General features: G+C 41.8%; 2 protein-coding genes across 3 annotated transcripts in view; one reads left to right on the top strand and one right to left on the bottom strand.

The window, feature by feature from the left end:
* crtam (cytotoxic and regulatory T cell molecule) overlaps window positions 1–18,702 on the bottom strand; it is a 32,783-nt gene extending 14,081 nt beyond the window's left edge. For both annotated transcript variants that reach the window (XM_036989319.1, XM_036989320.1), the window contains exon 1: window positions 18,483–18,702. In XM_036989319.1, the coding sequence (XP_036845214.1) occupies window positions 18,483–18,510 (28 nt within the window). In that variant the 5' untranslated portion in view covers window positions 18,511–18,702. The remainder of the gene's footprint in view (window positions 1–18,482) is intronic.
* On the top strand, window positions 1,652–22,465 carry LOC110533508 (heat shock cognate 70 kDa protein). The gene is made up of 9 exons (XM_021617785.2): window positions 1,652–1,920; window positions 18,974–19,183; window positions 19,385–19,590; window positions 19,685–19,837; window positions 20,205–20,760; window positions 20,981–21,183; window positions 21,410–21,608; window positions 21,716–21,948; window positions 22,049–22,465. Exons 2-9 carry the CDS (start codon window positions 18,979–18,981, stop codon window positions 22,235–22,237), a joined length of 1,944 nt encoding a protein of 647 aa, XP_021473460.1. The 5' UTR covers window positions 1,652–1,920; window positions 18,974–18,978; the 3' UTR covers window positions 22,238–22,465.
* The last annotated feature ends 1,330 nt before the right edge of the window (window positions 22,466–23,795 follow it).

Here is a 23,795-nt window from a genome sequence, read left to right as displayed (position 1 = left end):
CTCTACAACATACTAATAGAATGAATCTGCAAATCGTTTATAATTTCCTTTTAGTACAATTTCAAATCAAAAAAGAAAAACTAGCAGAACATTTAAATGTTTAACACAAACGCCCACTTCCAAATTGAGCGTTTGCCCCACCCCCTAAACATGGGTGTTTGTGCAGGCTCAATCTAAAAGTTCAGTGAAAATTCCACAGAGGCAATCAAGGGTGAGCTATTACAATATCTGTCCAATCCTTTCAGAACTATACGTGCTTTGGAAGTAGGGTATGGGGGTTGATTTAGAATTGTGTAAGAATATAGTCAAGAGCATTTTCTAGACTAAAGCCTAAAATAGAAGGCTACAATTACATCTATTCAATATCTCTTCAGCTCAGTGTTCTATGATGGCATCTAGTGGAGAAACTTCATAAAATTAAATCCAGTGGTTGATACGCATCTTGCATCAATAATAGAGTACCACAGTATGAGTCATAATACCCATAAAACCTAGCGGTCAAACAGGAAAATGGTTCCAATCATTTCCCCACCATTCAATATGGGGATTTTAGAAACACTTCAAATAAGGTCTGTGTTCCGTGTAGGCTTACCCGGATGTGGCGTTTTGATAACCGTGTAACGACAGGGTAAGCCTACATGACACACAGCCCTTATTTTAAGTGTTTCTAAAATTGCCTATGGGAAAAATTAATTGGAACCATTTCCCTGTTTGACCGCTAGGTTTTATGGGTATTATGACACCTGTGGAAGTTAATTTGAAACAACAGAGTTGCTGGTTCGATCCCCCCTATGGCGGTTCCACTTCAATTTCTACACTGGTGACAGCAGTAGTATAGTCCCACAGGCCTTTGAAGAAGGTTCCCATTTGCTTTTGTGCATGGGACTCTTCTAGAGAGAGGGGGAATTGTGTAGCTTTCTGTGTAGTTCCTCATATACTATATAATGGGAGTATCAGCACAGGCAGTGCAACTGTCAAAAGACCTCTGGGCCACACGTTCAAATTCTGTTTTGGCTGTTCACTTTGAATTGATGAAATAGGTTGGTTAAAGGTTGACATACAGAGCCACCAGTAACATGTGACATTGTTACATTTCCTTCCTGGGAACATTTAGCCTAGAGGTAAGGCAGGAGGTAGCTTAGTGGTTAGAGTGTTGGGCCAGCAAAATGTTTCTAGATCGAATCCCCGAGCTGACATGTCAAAATCTGTCGTTCTGCCCCTGAACAAGGCAGTTAACCCACTGTTCCTAGGCTGTCATTATAAGTAAGAATTTGTTCTTAACTGACTTGCCAAGTTAAATAAAGGTTAAATAAAACATTTAAATTAGTGGGGGCTGCTGAGGGGAAGATGGCTCATAATGGCTGGATCAGAATCAATGTGTTTGATGCCACTCCATTCCAGCCATTATTATTAGTAGCCTCCACTGATGTAAATGTGGTTGTATATTGGCAGATGTAAAAGCACAGTTCAAACTGCATTTCTGGGACTCTGATTTCAGTGGGTCAGTCCCAGTTAATTGATTAGGAAAGGTCTAGAATATTATCTTGCTATTTCCGGGCCTATATAAATATTCTGTCGACCTACGTTTTTCCCCCCAAGGAATTTATGTAACGCACGAGCTAAACTTCAACCAATCAGAGTTCAATGCGTTGAGGGAAAGCGTACAGAAAAATGTAACTGATCCTAGTGCTGGTTGATTCCTTACGTGGCCATATAACGTATTCCGCATTGAACAATAGTGGCTACATTCTGATTGTAGATCAGTTTCAGTCTGCTAGAACATACTAGAAGTGCAACATTTCTTTTCACCGGCAGGTGAAGAGTTATTGGAAGAAGATATCCGGAAGAGGCTTCGTCTCATTCATCGGGTTGCGGAGACTGCGAACAGCTTTCATTCCGAATTGCGTCCATTATATCCAGGTAATTAAAGCAACAAAATATTAATCTGTTATATCCTACATCATTGTCAGTTATAGGCATATGTAATGTGGCGTTTCCTACAATTGTTTCTTGGCTACCCATATTCACTTTTGTGTCAGTGTGTCCTTATAATTAGAATCCACATGTGTATACCTATTTGTTAATTTAAGATAATTTGATGAACTACATTGTTGTATTCACTGGGGGTTTATTCAACCATTCTCTGAGACGACAGCTAAGAGATGCCAGAGCAGTCTCTAGAAAATGTAATACGGTACGGGTGAAATGGCCGCAATTAATTTTAATGCGCATGGATGCGGAGCCAGCTGTACTGCAGTACTTACAGCGTTGTCCTTCAGAATCCCGGGTGGGGGAGGGTATAAAACGGTCGTGACTTGCAGATGAAATTTACCATTGAAATAGCGCGAGAGTTTGAACTGGATGTTTTGAAACCAGCCAGCAATTTGGCGCTTTCCGTTGCTATGGCAATAGACAGCTCTAAACTGATGAGGACCACACTCATTAGTAATTAGGACCTCAATCAGCTTAGAGCTGCCCAAGAGCAGAGGTTCCCAAACTTTTTATATCCCTTCAAACATTCAACCTCCAGCTGCATACCCCCTCTAGCACCAGGGTCAGCACACTCTCAAATGTTGTTTTTTGCCATTGTTGTAAGCCTACCACACACACACACTATATGATACATTTATTAAACATAAGAATGAGTGTGAGTTGTTGTCACAACCCGGCTCGTGGGAAGTGACAAAGAGCTATTATTGGACCAGGGCACAAATAATAATATAATAATAATCAATAATTTTGCTCTTTCGATGAACAAACCTTATTTGTTCATCGGAAATTGTGAATAACTCACCACAGGTTAATGAGAAGGGCGTGCTTGAAAGGATGCACATAACTCCACAATGTTGGGTTGTATTAGAGAGGGTCTCAATCTTCAATCATTTCCCACACATAGTCTGTGCCTGTATTTAGTTTTCATGCTAGTGAGGGCCGAGAATCCACTCTCACATAGGTACATGGTTGCAAAGGGCATCAGTGTCTTAACAGCACAACTTGCCAAGGCAGGATCCTCTGAGCGCAGCCCAATCCAGAAGTCTGGCAGTGGCTTCTGATTAAATGAAATTTTCACAGAACTGCTTGTTGCAATTTCGATGAGGCTCTCTTGTTCAGATATCGGTAAGTGGACTGGAGGCAAGGCATGAAAGGGATAACGAATCCAGTTGTTCATGTCGTCTGTTTCGGGAAAGTACCTGCGTAATTGCACACCCAGCTCACTCGGGTGCTTCGCTATATCACATTTGACATTGTCCGTAAGCTTGAGTTCATTTGCACACAAAAAAATCATACAATGATGGAAAGACCTGTATGTTCTCCTTGTTAATGCAGACAGAGAAGAGCTCCAACTTCTTAATCATAGTCTCGATTTTGTCCCACACAATGAATATAGCTGCAGAGAGTCCCTGTAATCCTAGATTCAGATCATTCAGACGAGAAAAAACATCACCCAGATAGGCCAGTCGTGTGAGAAACTCGTCATCATGCAAGCGGTCAGACAAGTAAAAATGGTCAGTAAAGAAAACTTGAATCTTGTCTCTCAATTTAAAAAAACGTGTCAATACTTTGCCCCTTGATAACCAGCGCACTTCTATATGTTGTAAAAGTGTTACATGGTCGCTGCCCATATCATTGCATAATGCAGAAAATACACGAGAGTTCAGGGGCCTTGCTTTAACAAAGATAATATTTCACTGTAGTGTCCAAAACGTCTTTCAAGCTGTCAGGCATTCCACTATGTCTCCTTGTCATGGCTTTTGCGCCATCAGTACAGATACCAACACATATTGACAACCAAAGTCCATTTTATGTCACAAAGCTGTCCAGTACTTAAAAAATTACACTCCTGTTGTCCTGGTTTCCAGTGGTTTGCAGAAGAGGATGTCTTTCTTAATTGACCCTCTATAAACGTAATGGACATATACCAGGAGCTGTGCCAGGCCCGCTACATCTGTTGACTCATCCGTCTGTAACGCACAGAATCCCCCTTAATCAGCCTCCCGAGAAATTATCTTCAGCGAGACTGGGGTTCGGCAGGTCCTTAAGGCCTAATGTGGCTCCGCTCTACTCATAGAACTGGAGTTACAACTCCGGTAACTATCGTTCTATATCGTGGAGCTCTGCCCCGTAGGGGAGCTCAACACTCCAACATGTGCTCCCTGCCGAGCCTAACTCTTCCCACTTAATGAACAGGTCGGGCCCAGCAATGGCTACGACCAAAACCCGCAGTACTGTAACACACTGAAAACAGACTGTGTCACAATGTACTGCGTCCTTGGTCTAATCCACCCTACTCAGTCTAAAGGCATAGCCAATGACTAGTGGGCAGATAAACATAATGAGTCATACTAATCTGTACGAGTGGATAGATGAGCTCAAAACTGTCAATACTAAAGATTAGTCTAATAGTACATTAACACCAGTTACAGAAACTATATCCCTAATCCTTCCACCCAAACACAGTCATAGACCTATGAGCAGGATACAACACATGACTCTACTGTGCCACACCCCCAGCCAGGAGTCATGTCATGTAGTTATTCTAATAGGAGAAAGCGGACCTGATGGAAACCCTGTCCATTGATCCTGCGTTTCCCGCCTTTCCACCAGCAAAGCTGAGTGCAGGCTGAACCAATTTAGAAGACCTACTCACTGATTTCTCAGTGTAACCCGCCACACTCAATCCATAGGCAAAGCCAATGATTAGTGGGCAGATAATAGAATATGGGCCACCTACTCTGCATCAGCAGATAGATGATACCTTAATATTCCATCAAATTTAGTGACCGGTCCAATAGTAAAGTAACACTAGTTACAGTACTATTTCCCTCATCACTCCTCCCAACACAGTGATAGACTGGTGGGCAGTCTCGACATTCCCTGTTGTACTGACAGTGTCTTCACAAAGCCAATGAGACAGCCGCTGTTTTGAAAGTGGTCTACCCAGTGTACTAGCACTGTGACACACAAATAGCTGAAGCGATGACCTAATCGTCGCTGTGCGTTACACGTAGCATGCTAAGGCGCGCACTGGGCACAGGCGATGAAGCCTCTCCTCTCTCCACTCCACATGGGGGGTGCTCAACGGTCTGTGACCTGTAAAAGCGCTTAATAACCTTCGGCATAAATGCAGGGTTAGGACGTAACACCGCTCTGCTCAGATCGCCGTTAATGGCAAGGCAGTCGGGTCTCGTCGAAAGAGCACCCAAATCACTGACGCGCTTGGCCGTAGTCAAAGCAAGCAACAGTGCCGTCTTCAGAGAACATCTTGAGGGGGATTTGATTCAGAGGCCCGAACGGCGTCTCGCAGAACGCCTTGAGTACCAAAGTTATATCCCACTGGGGCAGCGTGGCTCTAGGCATTGGCCTAAGCTGCTGCGTTCCCAATAGAAACTGTTTCACTAGAATGTGACAAGACGATGTCTCTGCCAAACCCATCATGACAAGCTGAAATTGCTGCCGCGAACACGTTAATGGTGGTGGGTGAGACCTGTTTGTGAAACATGAACTGTAGGAAAGAGAGCATGCCCTTGACATGACAGCATACAGGTTCCACATTCTCTGTGGCAGTTTTTTTTTCAATCTTGGTCAGTAGAGTGGATTTTTCTGGAGAAAAATCCAAACACTTCCCAACATCCTCGTCTTCTCTAGCGGCGCCGTCATCATATGACGCCTCAGAACCTGAGGCTAACACAGACATGGCGTCCTCTAGAGGGAGATCTACCCTGAAATGCCCACCGCTGCTTCCTCTCCTTTAAGAAAGGAGGGCGCAGCTAGGGCATTTCGGGGGATCTGTGAGGCTGCCCCTAGCACGCTGTGAACCTAAGCACACGAAACATAAGTTGTGCAGGGCCATAGCCACCATAGTGGATCAGCGACACTGAGCTCTTAAAAGAGCTTTTGGGGTGGAAAATGCATGCTCATTGAAAGACGATGTTGAGACCAGGAGATCGACAGCGGGTTCGTCCTGAGACTTCTCTCTTCTCTTCTAGGCTTCTTCAGGCCAGTCCTGTCGCTGAAGCTAATGGGAGGCTGATTGAGGGGAAGAGTCCCCTTATATAGGGACACCTGTACTCCTATTGACTGCAGGTGTGTGTATAATTCACTGCCTAGGCAGCGGGGTAAACCACGAGGAGCAGAGCTCCACGATATAGAACATCTCCTGCCATGTCACTGATGTGTTGTGTAACAGTGTTGTTTGATGAAGGCATTGTCTGTATAGTTTTTTGGGCCTTTTCCCCCAACATTGTCCCAGCCGCATATCCGCGGCAGCAGGAGGAATTAAGTCCTTCAAATAGTATGGGACTTGCCTGTCCTAGCCACTCGGTAGCTCACCATATAAGACGCTTCTAGCCCCTTCTTATTAATGGTATCTGTTGCTTCTATACGTCTTACTACTCGATAGTCGTCTTTATTGTCACTCCAAAACCCCCCGTGGCTTAATTTTCAAATGGTCATGTTTTGTTTCTAAATGTCTGCGCAATAGTGAAGGTTTCCAGCGAGAGAGTAATGGTTGATGTGATTGGATGTTATTTATTTGACTAGGCTACCTGTATTTGACATTGTGTTGTTATTTCGCTGAACACTAGATGGTTTAATTTCATCTTTGGCAATGAAACGAGGCTACTCAGGCAAGAAAAAAACCTCACCCAAATGTGAATCACGTTTTTATTTGGCTTATCCCGATGGCATTGGGCGTACCCCAGTTTGGGAATACCTGCCCTCGAGGCACCAGAACATCACATTTAAGAACATTTTGAAGATTGTTCCACAAATAAGGTGCAAGAAAACAGAAAGCTGATTTACCTAACTCAGTAGAGACAGAATTTTCAGAGTTAGCCATCCCTGAGACCAGGTGTGGTAACTCGTATGTCTAAAGTTTAGTAATGATGTTAGGTACAGTGGGACTTTTTGCAAAAGGGCTTTATAAATGCAAAAATGGTAATGTATCAACCTACGTGACATCAGAGGGCCAACCAACTTTCTGGTAGAAAATGCAGTGATGAGTACTAAAATTGGCACCGTAATAAAATGTAGTGTAACCGCATCTAACCGCTTTAATGAAGTGGCAGCTGCGTTCATATAGATGTTGCCATAGTCTAGGACCGAGAGGAACGTTGACTGAATAATCTGTGTTCTACTATTTAGCGAAAGGCAGGACCTATTTCTATAGAATAAGCCCATTTTTATTCTCCGCTTCTTAGCAAACTAATCAATCTGCTTTTTAAAAGACAGCTTTTCACCTATCAATACTGTATGCCAAGATATTTGCAAGCATGGACACGATCAAGTACATACAGTGCCTTGCGAAAGTATTCGGCCCCCTTGAACTTTGCGACCTTTTGCCACATTTCAGGCTTCAAACATAAAGATATAAAACTGTATTTTTTTGTGAACAATCAACAACAAGTGGGACACAATCATGAAGTGGAACGACATTTATTGGATATTTCAAACTTTTTTAACAAGTCAAAAACTGAAAAATTGGGCGTGCAAAATTATTCAGCCCCTTTACTTTCAGTGCAGCAAACTCTCTCCAGAAGTTCAGTGAGGATCTCTGAATGATCCAATGTTGACCTAAATTACTAATGATGATAAATACAATCCACCTGTGTGTAATCAAGTCTCCGTATAAATGCACCTGCACTGTGATAGTCTCAGAGGTCCGTTAAAAGCACAGAGAGCATCATGAAGAACAAGGAACACACCAGGCAGGTCCGAGATACTGTTGTGAAGAAGTTTAAAGCCGGATTTGGATACAAAAAGATTTCCCAAGCTTTAAACATCCCAAGGAGCACTGTGCAAGCGATAATATTGAAATGGCAGGAGGATCAGTCCACTGCAAATCTACCAAGACCTGGCTGTCCCTCTAAACTTTCAGCTCATACAAGGAGAAGACTGATCAGAGATGCAGCCAAGAGGCCCATGATCACTCTGGATGAACTGCAGAGATCTACAGCTGAGGTGGGAGACTCTGTCCATAGGACAACAATCAGTCGTATATTGCACAAATCTGGCCTTTATGGAAGAGTGGCAAGAAGAAAGCCATTTCTTAAAGATATCCATAAAAAGTGTTGTTTAAAGTTTGCCACAAGCCACCTGGGAGACACACCAAACATGTGGAAGAAGGTGCTCTGGTCAGATGAAACCAAAATTGAACTTTTTGGCAACAATGCAAAACGTTATGTTTGGCGTAAAAGCAACACAGCTGAACACACCATCCCCACTGTCAAACATGGTGGTGGCAGCATCATGGTTTGGGCCTGCTTTTCTTCAGCGGGGACAGGGAAGATGGTTAAAATTGATGGGAAGATGGATGGAGCCAAATACAGGACCATTCTGGAAGAAAACCTGATGGAGTCTGCAAAAGACCTGAGACTGGGACGGAGATTTGTCTTCCAACAAGACAATGATCCAAAACATAAAGCAAAATCTACAATGGAATGGTTCAAAAATAAACATATCCAGGTGTTAGAATGGCCAAGTCAAAGTCCAGACCTGAATCCAATCGAGAATCTGTGGAAAGAACTGAAAACTGCTGTTCACAAATGCTCTCCATCCAACCTCACTGAGCTCGAGCTGTTTTGCAAGGAGGAATGGGAAAAAAATTCAGTCTCTCGATGTGCAAAACTGATAGAGACATACCCCAAGCGACTTACAGCTGTAATCGCAACAAAGTATTAACTTAAGGGGGCTGAATAATTTTGCACGCCCAATTTTTCAGTTTTTGATTTGTTAAAAAAGTTTGAAATATCCAATAAATGTCGTTCCACTTCATGATTGTGTCCCACTTGTTGTTGATTCTTCACAAAAAAATACAGTTTTATATCTTTATGTTTGAAGCCTGAAATGTGGCAAAAGGTCGCAAAGTTCAAGGGGGCCGAATACTTTCGCAAGGCACTGTATTGTTAAATCAGACTTATTTTTATGCACTCCAGAGAACAACATATACTTAGTTTTACCTGCATTCAGCACTAATTTCAGGTCAATAAAGCTTTTCTGTAATACAATGATGACATACTGTAGTTCAGCTAGAGCCCGGTCAACTGTGGGGGCAATAGCATACACAACAGTATCATCGACATACAAGTGCAGGCTACATTTTTTTTTAGTTTTTACATTCGATATTCTTAATGTAAATAGTAAAAAGTACAGGACCCGGAATCGACCCCTGCGGGACACCTTTCGTAATATCCAGGAAATCTGTTTGAACACCATCAGTAGATATACATTGAGTTTCATCTGTCAAGTAATTTTAAAACCAGTTACATGCAGCCTGGTCTAGACCAATTGAGGAAAGCATCCAAATTAGCAGTGACTGATCAACAGTGTCGAAAGCCAATGAAGAGGGCAGCACAATGTTGACTTTATACTTTTAACTATAGACTCCTCATTCATTTGTAATGACAGCTAGGTAGTATTCATATGGGATGTAAGTGACATGCCAATTTAGCTAACGTCACTTCCATCAGGAAGTACGATGACAAGCTGGTGGGAATTACTAATTCACCGATGTTGTATCGAGGTGCTTGCCGACGTGAGTGCTTCCTACTAGGTAGCAGTATTTATGGTGTTGCCGGTGGCTGCTAAAGGCGTCCGTATGCTTCCCAGACTAAATGTTTTGATAATTTTTCGGCAAAAAAAATGTTGAGGCAAGCCAAAGTCTGTAGACAAATCCTACACTTCCTCATCAGCGATTGGTCAAAAGTAGGGATTCTTTAATGAAGTGCCTGTTGTCATTTAACGAGAGATGACTCGATCTCATGCACATTTTTTCACTGGAGAAATATTGCACCAAATATTGTAGTCAGATGCAAAATAGCGCAACTAAGATCTCGACAAAAACGTCAAAATGAATGGCAGATTTCTTCAGTTATCTTCATTGAATGACTATTTTGAGGAAGTGTCTACTGGCTTTTCTCGTAATTCAAGCGAAGGCTAGTAGAGCTCGGCTAGACGCCAGCCAAACTGAAGCATGCTGACAACGTGGCCAATTTTCTTCCCTCCCATGATTTGATAAAAAGTAGGATACTACCCTATACAATAAATAACTAATACTGATAACCATCTACATGTCAAGAATGAACGGTAACAACAAGCACTGCGGTCCAGCAACAGTGTGGGAAGTAGCTGGGCTAGAGTAGCCAATATTAGGTTGACAGTCACAGTAAGCACACTCAGGGCCGGCCCGCACATTAGGCAGGATTACGCGGCTGCCTAATTGACACACAAAACCGCACATAATTCTGCCCAAAAATAATGACCATTTCTCTCAACCAGTGGTATATAGGATTTTTAGGGGAGCGCTGATTCCGCCCTTTGATGAGCAGTACCCACTTTGTCAAAGGCAGGAGTGTAAAATATTTTGCATGTCCATTCCCTGCGCGCCTCTCCACGGTGCTGTTGGAGATGCATCGCTCCACCAACATTCTGTTAAAAAAACATCTAACTTAAGCTATTTCTGCTACATAATTTATGGTATAAAAAAGAATGTGGACCTTTCTGTAGCCTACAGGCTGGAGATAGAATGTATGACAATGTAATGAGATGGACACTTTTTACATCATGCAGGTTTCTCCGATCAAATAGCCCAACCCAAATGGCACTCAATCAAATGAAAAATACACTGACATGTTAACACACCTAGCTTCGATGCAACCAAGATTGTTTTTACATTGTACTGGACTCGTGGTTGCATCGACGCTAACAAACAGCATATCATAAAAGCAGGACAGGTCAAAGTAAAATGGACAATACTGAATAGACAATCAGGCTAATCACAACTGCAGTCCAGGAGTTTTACCCTGTGTGCTAAATTTGTCATGATCAGTGGTTTCCAGTTTGTATCTGTCAATTTTTGATGAGCTGATCATAGCGAAAAATAATATACTACTGCATTTCCTGATGTAGGCTAAACACATTGCAAATAGAGTACCACAGTATGAATCATAATACCCACAAAACCTAGTGGTCAAACAAGGAAATGGTTCCAATCGTTTTTCCACCATACATTTTTCCCTGTAGGGGAGTTTAGAAACACTTAAAATAAGGACTGTGTTTCATGTAGGCTTACCCTGGCGTGATGTTTTGATAATCGTGTAAATCTCTCCAAGACAAGGTGACTTATCAATATATTCACCTGCATTTTTACATTTACATTTGAGTCATTGAGAGTGACTTACATTAGTGAGTGCATACATTTGAATACTTTTTTCCTACTGATCCCCCATGGGAATCGAAACCTCAACAGTGGTGCTGTGAGCGCCATGCTTTACCAACTGAGTTACACTGGACTGAATAAATTGGCTATATTTCTTTAAGTTGACAATTCTGTGAACTGTCTTGTGCAAGTTTTAAACTGACACAATACCTGTTAGCAAAGGTGTCAGCTAGAGATGACTTGCAGGAGCTTGCAGTGATTTTTTAGTCTTGCATGATGTCTACTTTGATGCTAATTAGCATTTTCGAATCTGAGAGAAAATAGAGCCAAATATATTGATAAAAGTCACTGTGTCCGAGAGAGATTTACATGGTTATCAAAACGACATGCCAGAGTAAGCCTACACGAAACACTGACCTTTTTTCCCCTAAATTTCCCTATTGGAACCATTTCGCTCTTTGACCGCTAGGTTTTATGGGTATTATGACACCTCCACTGTAGAGCTCTATAGGCTCAGGATACAGTGGCTTGTGAAAGTATTCACCCCTCTGGACATTTTTCCTATTTTGTTGCCTTACAACCTGGGGTTTGTATCATTTGTATAATTTGATTTACACAACATGCCTACCACCTTGAAGATGCAAAATATTTTTTATTGTGGAACAAACAAGAAATAAGACAAAAAAACAGAACTTGAGCGTGCATAACTATTCACCCCCCCCCCCCCCCCCCCCCCCAAAGTCAATACTTTGTAGAGCCACCTTTTGCAGCAATTACAGCTGTAAATCTCTTGGGGTATGTCTCTATAAGCTTGGTACATCTAGCCACTGGGATTTATGCCCATTCTTCAAGGCTAAACTGATCTAGCTCCTTCAAGTTGGATGGGTTTCGCTGGTGTACAGTAATCTTTAAGTCATACCACAGATGCTCAATTGGATTGAGGTCTGGGCTTTGACTAGGCCATTCCAAGACGTTTAAATGTTTCCCCTTAAAGCACTCGTGTATTGCTTTAGCAGCATGCTTAGGGTCATAGTCCTGCTTAGAAGGTGAACCTCTGTCCCAGTCTCAAATCTCTTGAAGACTGAAACAGGTTTCCCTCAAGAATTTCCCTGTATTTAGCGCCATCCATCATTTCTTCAATTCTGACCAGTTTCCCAGTCCCTGCCAATGAAAAACATACCAACATGCTTCACTGTGGGGATGGTGTTCTCGGGGTGATGAGAGGTGTTGGGTTTGCACCAGACATAGCGTTTTCCTTGATGACCAAAAGGCTACATTTGTCTCATCTAACCAGAGTACCTTCTTCCATATGTTTGGGGAGTCTCCCACATGCCTTCTGGCAAACACTGAACGTGTTTGCTGATGTTTTTCTTTAAGCAATGGCTTTTTTTCTGGACACTCTTCTGTAAAGCCCAGCTCTGTAGAGTGCACGGCTTAAAGTGGTCCTATGGACAGATACCCCAATCTCCGCTGTGGAGCTTTGCAGCTCCTTCAGGGTTATCTTTGGTCTCTTTGATGTCTCTCTGATTAAAGCCCTTGCCTGGTCCGTGAGTTTTGGTGGGCGGCCCTCTCTTGGCAGGTTTGTTGTGGTGCCATATTCTTTCATTTTTAAATAATGGATTTAATGGTGCTCCGTGGGATGTTCAAAGTTTCAGATATTTTTTGTACTGATCTGTACTTCTCCACGACTTTGTCCCTGACCTGTTTGGAGAGCTCCTTGGTCTTTATGGTGCCCCTTGCTTAGTGGTGTTGCAGACTCTGGGGCCTTTCAGAACAGGTGTATATATACTGAGTTCATGTGACAGATCATGTGACACTTAGATTAAACACAGGTGGACTTTATTTAACTAATTATGTGACTTCTGAAGGTAATTGGTTCCACCAGATCTTATTTAGGGGCTTCATAGCAAAGGGGGTGAATACATATGCACGCACCACTTTTCCTCTTTACAGTTGGTTGGGAAACAAGTTCTCTTTTTCATTTCACTTCATCAGTTTTGGACTATTTTGTGTATGTCCATTACATGAAATCCAAATAAAAATATATTTAAATTACAGGTTGTAATTCAACAAAATAGGAAAAATTCCAAGGTGGGTGAATACTTTTGCAAGGCACTGTAACTTCTGATGAATTTGGGTATCTGATATTCAGAGCTTAAATTGCCAAGTTGATTAGTTACAGGAATCAGGACTAATAAAGCCAATGCAACTGCCTGTTTTACAAACTGTAGTTCTACCATATGGATTGGCATTCATTGAATTCCATTGTGGGCTGACACTGTAGGCTACACCGCAGTAAGCATGGGCCAATTTCTTTTCGATGTTTGGTTCAGATTTGGTCCGGTCTGAACTGGCCTTGATTTTTTTTTGACTGATTCTATTTCAATGTTAATATGGCTAAAATTCACTAACTAGCTAACAATAAGGCAACCAGATTTCTGAAATGAAAACCGGGGACATTTCCAGTTTGGTGGTCACTATATCATTAAAATATCCAATGTTATTATCTATGAAATAAAAATGGGGGACAATTCTGATTTCATGTATTTAGTCAAATAGGCACACTGTGATAGAGAAAACAACTATATTACAGAAACACTACAGACAAGACAGAACTGATCTGAAAAGCCATTCAGTGGTCCTGGTAGAATAAGAGCGGAAGACCACATGAACAAAATTTGAAAAAGACAATAGTATATATGAAATACTTAACAACATAATAAAGAAATAAGACGATGATGAGATTGGTAACTACATAATATACTTATACCAACCTAATCTGTATATTTCTCAGAAGAATGTATTTTCTTCAGGATTCCCTCTGTCTTTGGCAAGCTTCTCCATGAACTCCTGGCAGGGGAGGTTGAAGTTTGTCTTCACAATAAGCACGGCCTTGATGGTAGGATCAGTGAACCTATTTCTTGCTGCTGTCCAAATATCATTAATTTGGGAGAACACTCTCTCAACTGGTGCATTACTTCTAGGTAAGCACATGACAACAGACGCTAATCAGCCAGGTTAGTGTGTGGGACGTCATTCTTTTTGAAGTGGGTAACCACCATGCTCCATCTCTGACTAAGCGATGTCTCAGATGTTTTCCATTATTCAAGCGATCCCCCCTTTAGGAACTCTTGCAGGCCAGTAACCTCGTCAAACAATGCATCCACATTCATGGTCACTTTGGGGCTGCCATCATATACAGTTGAACTCGGAATCTGGATCTCTTCACGCTGAGGTTGCCTTTTTAAAAGGAGACAATGTAAGTCTTTTAGATTTATCTGTGTGCTTTCCCCATGCTTGCAAGTAGTTCACAGCCACAGTGAGGAATGATTGGGATGTTTTGAGAAAGCTCTCTTTAGACATTGCTCTATTTTCCTCTAGCTCTCTCAGAAGTCCTCTGACCAAAACTGGAATGAAGTTGTCATCACGTCTTGCAGTCAATGTTGCTTCAACGTTCCCAGAATTTCAGCTGACTCCACAGCACAGCGGTCCTGGCCTTCAAGCATCTTGATCGTGTCACTGAATACGGGCAGGTTTCCATGGACAAAGGCCAGCCAAACTTGAGTCCGTGGATCTTCAAACATTATTCGCAGGACAACAGGGTATTTGTCTTCAGAAAGAAAATAATATTTCAATGGCACATACATTTTCATCACTCATTCTAGAGCAGGGAGCATGGACAGTCAGCAAACATTGCTTTGTCCTAAAATGATACTCCTGGCCAACAAACTCACAAAAGCTCTTCAGTCTTTCTACTCTGACGGTGAAAATATGAAAATATCTTTGTTAGCAGGTACTCAACATCAAGGGGTATCATATCCAAAGCTGTTCTGGCCGTGTTATGAATGATGTGGGCAGGACAACCTAAGCCAATCACCTCCTGTTGCAGAGCATTTTTAACTTTGGTATGGACATTGATCCTCCCCAGCCTATTCGGTCCTCCAAAGTTGTGTTGTCGGCAGGGAACGACTTTGTTTTCCAGGTTACATTTTTGGATGACCACCAGGACCTCAGATGCAATTTCCTCTGCAATTTGCTTCCTCTGCTTTTCCACAGCAGTTTTCTCTTAAACTAGCGCAAGCAAGTAACGTTAGTTAGTAGAAGACGAGTGAATGAAGCTGTTATAGCGAGCAGCCCCATCTGTTGGCCAAAACAAGCACAACACGATTGAGACATCAACCGGTAGGCTCCTGTCTGGTCTTTCTTGCGACGTAAAATATTATTTCACTTCGCGGTCTGTTTTTAACGCACAGTTAAAAACGGGGACAGCTCCAGCTGGGGACAGGTCACCAAAAACGGGTCTGGTCACCCTAGCTAACAAACAACTTTAACAATGCATTTGAGAGAAGTGTTCATTGTGCTAATTTATTTACGTTTTCAATAAACATTGGAGACTAAATATAGTTTACATGTTGTCAATAATCTAAGCCAACCCTGTTTGTTTTGCCTCATAGTTGCACATGCCTTGGTTTTGTTGCTAAACAACCAGCCTGTCTATAGGAGGGCACAATTTCTTTGGCCAGTCTAGGGTGGCAGAACAGCCAGGACTGGGCCTGAGCACACGCATGCAACAGTATACCCATCATCAACTCTTTCATCGAAAATAAACAATCATACATTTTATTAACTGAGAAAGTACAATTACTTTGTAAAGCTAACAGTTAAATATGACTCCTTCATCCTCTGGCTTCAAAGTGTTAAATCCAACTCTTGCGGTAGTTCAATTGTAAATCTTGTCTGTCGCTGTATTGCATCTAGTCACAATCGTGCAAAGCACGTTCCTGCCCAGATGGTCAGGGATCATCCCAGATAAAGATAAATCGCATTTGCGAACCACGCCAAACTGGGTGAAAGTGCAATTATGCAATTGCCAAGGCAAGACATTCTGACATTTGATTGTGTAACATAATAATAGTAGGCTAAATAGTGTTGATGGTGTTCACTGTAGTATAATTTATAGGTTCAGAGATGAAAAAAGCACCCCAGCTTATTTTGTGTGTACTCCTAATAGCTTGAGTGCCATTACCCACAGCCCTATGGGTTTGTATGCCCTTGGAAATTCCCTGCTGTCTCAATGTGTCAACCTCTGCTACATGGTGAATTTCCCATGGGACTGCAGTAGCATAGTCTTTACAGTTGTAAGGCAGCGCACCATGTATACCTCTTGCCTTGCCTAAGATGGCTGCCTGGCCCATCCAATGCCAGCCCATACATGAATGGCGAAGATGCATAAAGATGGCAGCCCCCATGTACTTACCACAAATGCCTCGTTTGCTAAGTTCACCATATTGTACATTGCTCACCGTTAAAAAATTGTAAAGGCATTACATGATTCAAATTCTAGCTCCAAGACAGCGGCAAATTGAAAAAACGAAAAAGTAGATTGTGCTGATTGGTTCAATTTGCCAGTTTAAGAACTTTGGGGGAAGTAATAAAAACAAGGATGTCATTTCCAATAGTACCGCTATTTTTTTCGGCACTCAGCAAATTTCAGGTTTGCTGAGCACACCTTAAACGTGATAATTCTGTGCAACTTCCGGCGTGTGTTTACTGTGAACATTGAGGCTTTACTCGCTTTAAGTTACAGTTTTAACAGTGACCACATAGGCTATTGTGACTATTTGATCAAAGTGTAGGCCTACCAGAGTGGCCTACCATCAAAACAAAAAATGCATCCCATAACATTTTAACATGGAAATAGCTGTTCTATCATTCAACTACAGTAGCAGCAAGTGTGTGTTGTTCAATGTAGGCCTACATTTCATGAAATAAAAATAAAAAAACATTGAGGGCTTGTCATGAACCTGTTTATCCATTTGTCCTGAAAATGTTGTTGTTTGATGCAATAAACCACTTTACAAAATAACATTCATTATTATTCCCATACCATTATTACAAGGAATCAGACAAATGCTACCCTCTTCCTATTGGCTACTTAGCTTATTCAAGACCACTCAAAATACAACACTGCCCCTTTAAAACATAAAAAAAGCTATTTACCTGCCTTGCTTTTCAAAGATGGCTAGAAATGCACACATTTTGTGCTCTTGTAGGAAGCAACCACTCCCCTATTATTGAATAGAAATTAGCTATAACTGGGCTAATAACTCACTAACTAGCAAAACAAATGAACATGTACGCAGGTGACAACATGCAGATCTCAAAACAAGCACCTCTACTCGTGACTGCTCATGCAGTAAACACAGTCCAGTTCAAAGTGAACAGCACAGATCCATATATGGCTATTTACATATAGGCCAAGTGCAGTTCTGATAGGTTATGGTGCGCCGGTCTGTGTAAAGTATGTGCCTGAGTCGTGCTTGTCAATGCAGTAGAATCCTACTCCGATGTGTTCTGCCTACAAGAAAATCTCTTGCATAGTTTGCTTCGGTATGTTACATTGGAAGTGGCTAATATTGTGTTGATTCAAGCACAATTCCCACGGTAGAGTGAAACGTTGATAGTGTTAAAGGAGGAAACTGAGTGAAGTTCAGTCTTGTGCTTCTCTGCGCACGCTGATATTTTTTCTGCACTGCAGTCCAAGAGGAGCTGCGTGCAGTTTAGTAGGAACATTGTTCATATCTGAATTTCTCTATATTTATGCACCTTTGCCATCAGTTTAAAGAGCGACTGTCCCTAAAAAGCAACTTCTCATTTTGAAAAAGGCCTATGCGGCATCAATATGTGCAGATACATTTATTCTAGTGTCAAAATTGACTACGAAGTTTAAATAGGAAAATGTTGGTCATAAAGTATGTCTCGTACAAAACGGAGATTTGCAAGATGATAGGAAAACAAAATTGTCATGGAATGAATAGTACCGTAACAGTTTTCCATGGGCTGTGTTTATTTTAATCTAGCCCAAATTCCCACAATTTGCAGAACCCAAGTAATCATCAATTCAGAACTCAGATCACAATGCCAATGGTCAATTTGGTTGACATTCGATATCACAATGGGGCTAGTTAGGGACCATCAGTAAATTACACAGTGTACATGGAACAATCATTTAAAAGGTCAATAGCTCCAAATTTCAATGACTTAACCTTAAACCAACTATAAATTGTAGAACTTAATTTACAAATATTGAAAGCATTCGATGAGACAACTAAAAGATGTGCAACATGAAAATATTGTCCCTTTTTACATTGTGTACTTTGACGGCCCCTAACTATCCCCAGAGATACGCTATCCAAAGTAAAACCAACTTTGCCACGGTCGCACACCAGCCGACTGAAGCTAATTGGCTTAATAATTTGGCTAACTCTTTCCACCTGCGTACACGCAGGAAACACCCACATCAAGCCACACCACAAAACAAACTCACCTTTGAATTCTGTCAAGGCCGTTAGCATTTTTTTAATGAACTAAATCTAAAACAAGGCCAAATCAGGAAGTGCAGTCGCCCTTTAAATGAATCTGAAGGCCTATGACTTTTTTGGAACCGGATTAGTCACCGTTCTTAGGAATTTAATTTCAACACAACGAGTTGGCATATTTCTCCATTAAGGAAGTTGCACATGTAATCTGTGGTGGCTACGTTTACCCAGGCAGCCCAATTCAGATTTGTTTCCTACTTTTTGTTTTACTAATCTGATCAGCTTTGAAAAATAGATTGTCACATCAGAGCTGATCTGATTGGTCAAAAGACCAATTAGTTAAAAAAAATATCAGAATTGGGCTGCCTGTGTAAATACAGACACAGTGATTCATAAACTACAGTCCAAAGTCTCTACGGGTCACTTTACTTTGAGTGATGATGACTGCCACCTATTGGAAAGACTTTGCTCATCATTAAATATGTATCTGTTTTCACAGCAACTATGTCTAAGGGAACAGCGGTTGGCATTGATCTCGGGACCACTTACTCCTGCGTGGGTGTGTTCCAGCATGGTAAGGTTGAAATCATTGCCAATGACCAGGGTAACAGGACCACACCAAGCTACGTTGCCTTCACTGACTCTGAGAGGCTCATCGGTGATGCTGCCAAGAATCAGGTTGCCATGAACCCCTGCAACACAGTGTTCGGTAGGTTTATGTATTGCAATGGTTACTATTGGTAGATGTTTGTAAAGGTGTGATGCAGTTTATTCCTGCCATTTGTAGTTTCCACCAGAGGTTTTATAACCTTCCTTGGATGTCTGAGTGAGAAACCAAAGATCAACTGCTATGATCAGAGTATGTCTATAATGCAATCGTTTTAACATACTTTTTATTTGCGTATTCCAGATGCTAAGCGTTTGATTGGTAGAAGATTTGAGGACACTGTGGTTCAGTCTGACATGAAACACTGGCCTTTCAACGTCATCAGCGATAGTGGACGCCCCAAAGTGGAGGTTGAATACAAAGGCGAGACCAAGAGCTTCTACCCTGAGGAAATCTCTTCCATGGTGTTGGTCAAGATGAAGGAGATTGCAGAGGCCTACCTCGGGAAGGTGAGTTTGAGTTGCATTGCAGTCTATTTCAGATTTTTATTGACAGTTAGTCTATTCATTCGCAACTTCTTTTTTTCTACCCTCATTTTTGCAGACTGTATCAAATGCGGTTGTAACAGTGCCAGCTTACTTTAACGACTCTCAGCGCCAAGCAACCAAAGACGCTGGAACAATCTCTGGTCTGAATGTTCTGCGAATCATCAATGAGCCAACCGCTGCCGCTATTGCTTATGGCTTGGACAAGAAGGTGAGACACATATATATATTTTTAGAGCTCAGGAAGGTCTATTGAAATAATAATTTGATTTGGACAAACTAGATTTAAATCGCTATGATGAAGTTTATTCCTGCCATTAAGTTCTCGCTCTCTCTCTCGCTCTCTCATATATATTTATATAAATATTACACACAGACGCACTGTACATGAGACAATATTTTTGTATGTATCTCTTGCTCTCGCTCTCGCTCTCTCTCGCTCTCTCTCTCATATATTTATATAAATATTACACACAGACGCACTGTACATGAGACAATATTTTTGTATGTATATATATCTCTCTCTCTAGCTAGCCATGTGTCATACCGTTTAAATATTGAACAGTCTTCTGTTTCAGGTTGGTGCTGAAAGAAATGTCCTTATCTTTGATCTGGGTGGCGGCACCTTTGATGTGTCCATCCTGACCATTGAGGATGGCATCTTTGAGGTCAAGTCCACTGCTGGAGACACCCATCTGGGTGGAGAAGACTTTGACAACCGCATGGTCAACCACTTCATCGCAGAGTTCAAACGAAAGTACAAGAAAGATATCAGTGACAACAAGAGAGCTGTTCGCCGTCTCCGTACCGCCTGTGAGAGGGCAAAGCGCACCCTGTCCTCCAGCACCCAGGCCAGCATCGAGATTGACTCTCTGTACGAGGGAATCGACTTCTACACCTCCATCACCAGAGCTCGTTTTGAGGAACTCAACGCAGATCTTTTCCGTGGCACCTTGGACCCAGTGGAGAAATCCCTCCGTGATGCCAAGATGGACAAGGCCCAGGTCCACGATATTGTCCTGGTCGGAGGCTCCACTCGTATCCCCAAGATCCAGAAATTGCTCCAAGATTTCTTCAACGGCAAAGAGCTCAACAAGAGCATCAACCCCGACGAGGCTGTGGCCTATGGCGCAGGTGGGTCACTGATCATCTTGTCTTCACTCTGTGGTCATTGGGCTGCTATAACTAGCCCTATCCTAATAGTTTAGCTGTGAGTAAGTTTATTCCTGCCATTAGTACTCAAAAGACAAAAGATGGCCCAACACCTTCCTTTTTTAATGTCTGAGTAACAATGTTACTGTGGCTCTACAATTATGTTTTTACATGAGTCTAACCTCACCATTCCCTTTTACAGCTGTCCAGGCAGCCATCCTCTCAGGTGACAAGTCTGAAAATGTCCAGGACCTGCTTCTGCTGGACGTCACCCCCCTGTCCCTGGGTATTGAGACAGCTGGAGGTGTCATGACTGTCCTGATCAAACGTAACACCACCATCCCAACCAAGCAGACCCAGACCTTCACCACCTACTCAGACAACCAGCCTGGTGTGCTCATTCAGGTGAAAAGACCCTGCATAAAATGTACATTTCAGGGCAATGTGTCCTCATTCCTTTAGCCACTTGCTGTGATGAAGTTTACTCTTGCCATTCATAGTTTCCACCAGAGGTTGAAAGACAAAATATGTCCCAATACCTTTGTTGGATGTCTAAGGGACTATTTAGTGAAATGTACTTCTCATTTGAAGACCATGTATGGTTTTAGCTAATATAAACTGTATCCTCCAGGTGTATGAGGGTGAGAGGGCCATGACCAAGGACAACAACCTGTTGGGCAAGTTTGAGTTGACTGGAATCCCCCCTGCACCTCGCGGTGTTCCTCAGATTGAGGTCACCTTCGACATTGATGCAAACGGCATCCTCAATGTCTCTGCCGTTGATAAGAGCACTGGCAAGGAGAACAAGATCACCATCACCAATGACAAAGGTAGACACAATAAAATGTGACTAAAGTGAAATGCTATTACAATATAATGCCCACTTGGATAGTGAGAGTATCCTTAACTTAAGATTATTATTTTTTTGTCTGACCAGGTCGCCTGAGCAAGGAGGACATTGAGCGCATGGTCCAGGAGGCTGAGAAGTACAAGTGTGAGGATGATGTGCAGCGTGACAAGGTTTCCTCTAAGAACTCCCTGGAGTCCTACTCTTTCAACATGAAATCCACAGTGGAGGATGATAAACTACAGGGCAAGATCAGTGACGAGGACAAGACCAAGATTCTGGACAAGTGCAATGAGATCATTGCCTGGCTGGATAAGAACCAGGTACAGTATGTTGCTGTGCCCATTAATTTAAACCAAGTTATTACCAATAACGTGTCGAAGGTAAATAAATCAATCTTAATCTGTATATTTTTTTTCACAGACTGCGGAGAAGGAAGAGTATGAGCACCAGCAACAGGAGCTGGAGAAGGTGTGCAACCCCATCATCACCAAATTGTACCAGAGTGCCGGTGGTATGCCTGGTGGAATGCCTGGAGGCTTCTCAGGCGCTGGCGGTGCTGCTCCTGGAGGTGGTGGATCCTCAGGCCCCACCATCGAGGAAGTCGATTAAACCCAATGTCCCATCTCATCACTCTGTAAACACAAAGCATGTAACCCCAGAGTCCCAATCTGTAAATGTGGTCATTGGCTGAGTAATTTAAACTGATAAAAGCTGCTATGTGTGTTTTGAATACTTGAATATGTACACTGTCAAAACTATTGGGATTTTAAGGAAGAAGAGTTTGCCTGTCTATACATTTTGAGTCCTGGAGAATAAATTATTATTTATGTCACTAACCACGTTTCCATCCACAGTTTTTATGAGTAAAGAAATTACGATAGCTGTGATGGAAATGGCTAGTTTCGGTACAATTTTATAAATACCGACAGATAATTTGTTCGTTCGACATGGTGGGATCTTTTTGTGTCGGTAAAATGAATTATGCGAGAAATGGTGGTGGAAATGCCTTTATGGGCAAATATTGATTTAATAACCAACATATCGAAGTAAACTTGGGAGTCACATAACGATATAGTGTGTGTGGTCCTCCCACTATGACTCGAAACCATGCAGTTTATTAGGCTACAAATGAAATGACTTATGAACTTCACAGGGTGGTGAAAGTGCACGATGATCTTGATGCTACTTCCCAATAAATACCGAGGGTCTTATTCTGGTGACGATGATCGATGCTTGACTGCCGTTTGACAAATAAAAGTATTCTCGCTCTTATCCATAATCTTCACAGGTGAGGTTCTTGAGTTAAATAAGCAATTGACATCCCATCATGCTTAGGGTCACGTTTTGGCTATGCCCCCATAGGATAACAATGCCTCCATTCACAAGGCATGAGTGGTCACTGAATGGGTTGATGAGGATGAAAACGATGTTAACCATATGCCATGGCATCAAATATCCCAAAATATCAACCCAAGTATGTGAGATTCTGCAGCAGCGTCTGAGATCAACAAAACACAAAAATATGGATTCTCGTGGAAGAATGGTGTCACATCCCTCCAATAGAGTGGCCCAACGCCTTATTAAGACACTTTATGTTGGTGTTTCCTTTATTTTGGCAGTTAACACTTATGATTATTTTTTTTATTTATAAATAAGAACATTTCACAACAGAACTGCAAAGTGGTCACTTTAGGAATGGTTAGTGCAATCCAGAATCCTTGGGACGTCCCCTCAACGGGGTGACATCAGAGTTGGCGTCCCAAGGATTCTCTTTAGACTTATGTAGGCATCAGTCCACTAGGGGTAGAATCAAAGAGGATAGTGAAAAACACTCGTCTAAACTTCATCCTATTCATATAGAGAGAAATAATAATGGTGTCTTTTTGTAGGCACTAACTCCAGCATGGTTCGTTGAACAACGCATATTGGGAAATTAATGTCGTTTCTGTAGGGTTTTTGAATAAACGCTAAAAATAAGGTCTGTGGTTAACCTAGGCTTAGGATATCTTATGTTTTGTTCTATGAGAATCTTCATCAGCTCATGTCACTTTTTGTGAATTTTTAAGAATTAAGTAATACAAAAAAATCACAAACATTAACTGACTGATGAAGTAATTGAGATAATAATAATAAAATTAGCTAATAATGATTATCATAGAATAAAACT

The sequence above is a fragment of the Oncorhynchus mykiss genome, chromosome 10 (assembly GCF_013265735.2).
Source record: "Oncorhynchus mykiss isolate Arlee chromosome 10, USDA_OmykA_1.1, whole genome shotgun sequence".
Taxonomy (NCBI): Eukaryota; Metazoa; Chordata; class Actinopteri; order Salmoniformes; family Salmonidae; genus Oncorhynchus; species Oncorhynchus mykiss.
This window is presented reverse-complemented; position numbering and strand designations above follow the sequence as displayed.

Bases quoted from the DNA above. Each gene is read 5' to 3' on its own strand.
- LOC110533508 (XM_021617785.2), top strand. From the start codon at position 18,979: ATGTCTAAGGGAACAGCGGTTGGCATTGATCTCGGGACCACTTACTCC. The intron at 20,761-20,980 runs GTGGGTCACTGA...TCCCTTTTACAG, and splicing joins GGCTGTGGCCTATGGCGCAG to CTGTCCAGGCAGCCATCCTC. The intron at 21,609-21,715 runs GTAGACACAATA...TTGTCTGACCAG, and splicing joins CACCATCACCAATGACAAAG to GTCGCCTGAGCAAGGAGGAC.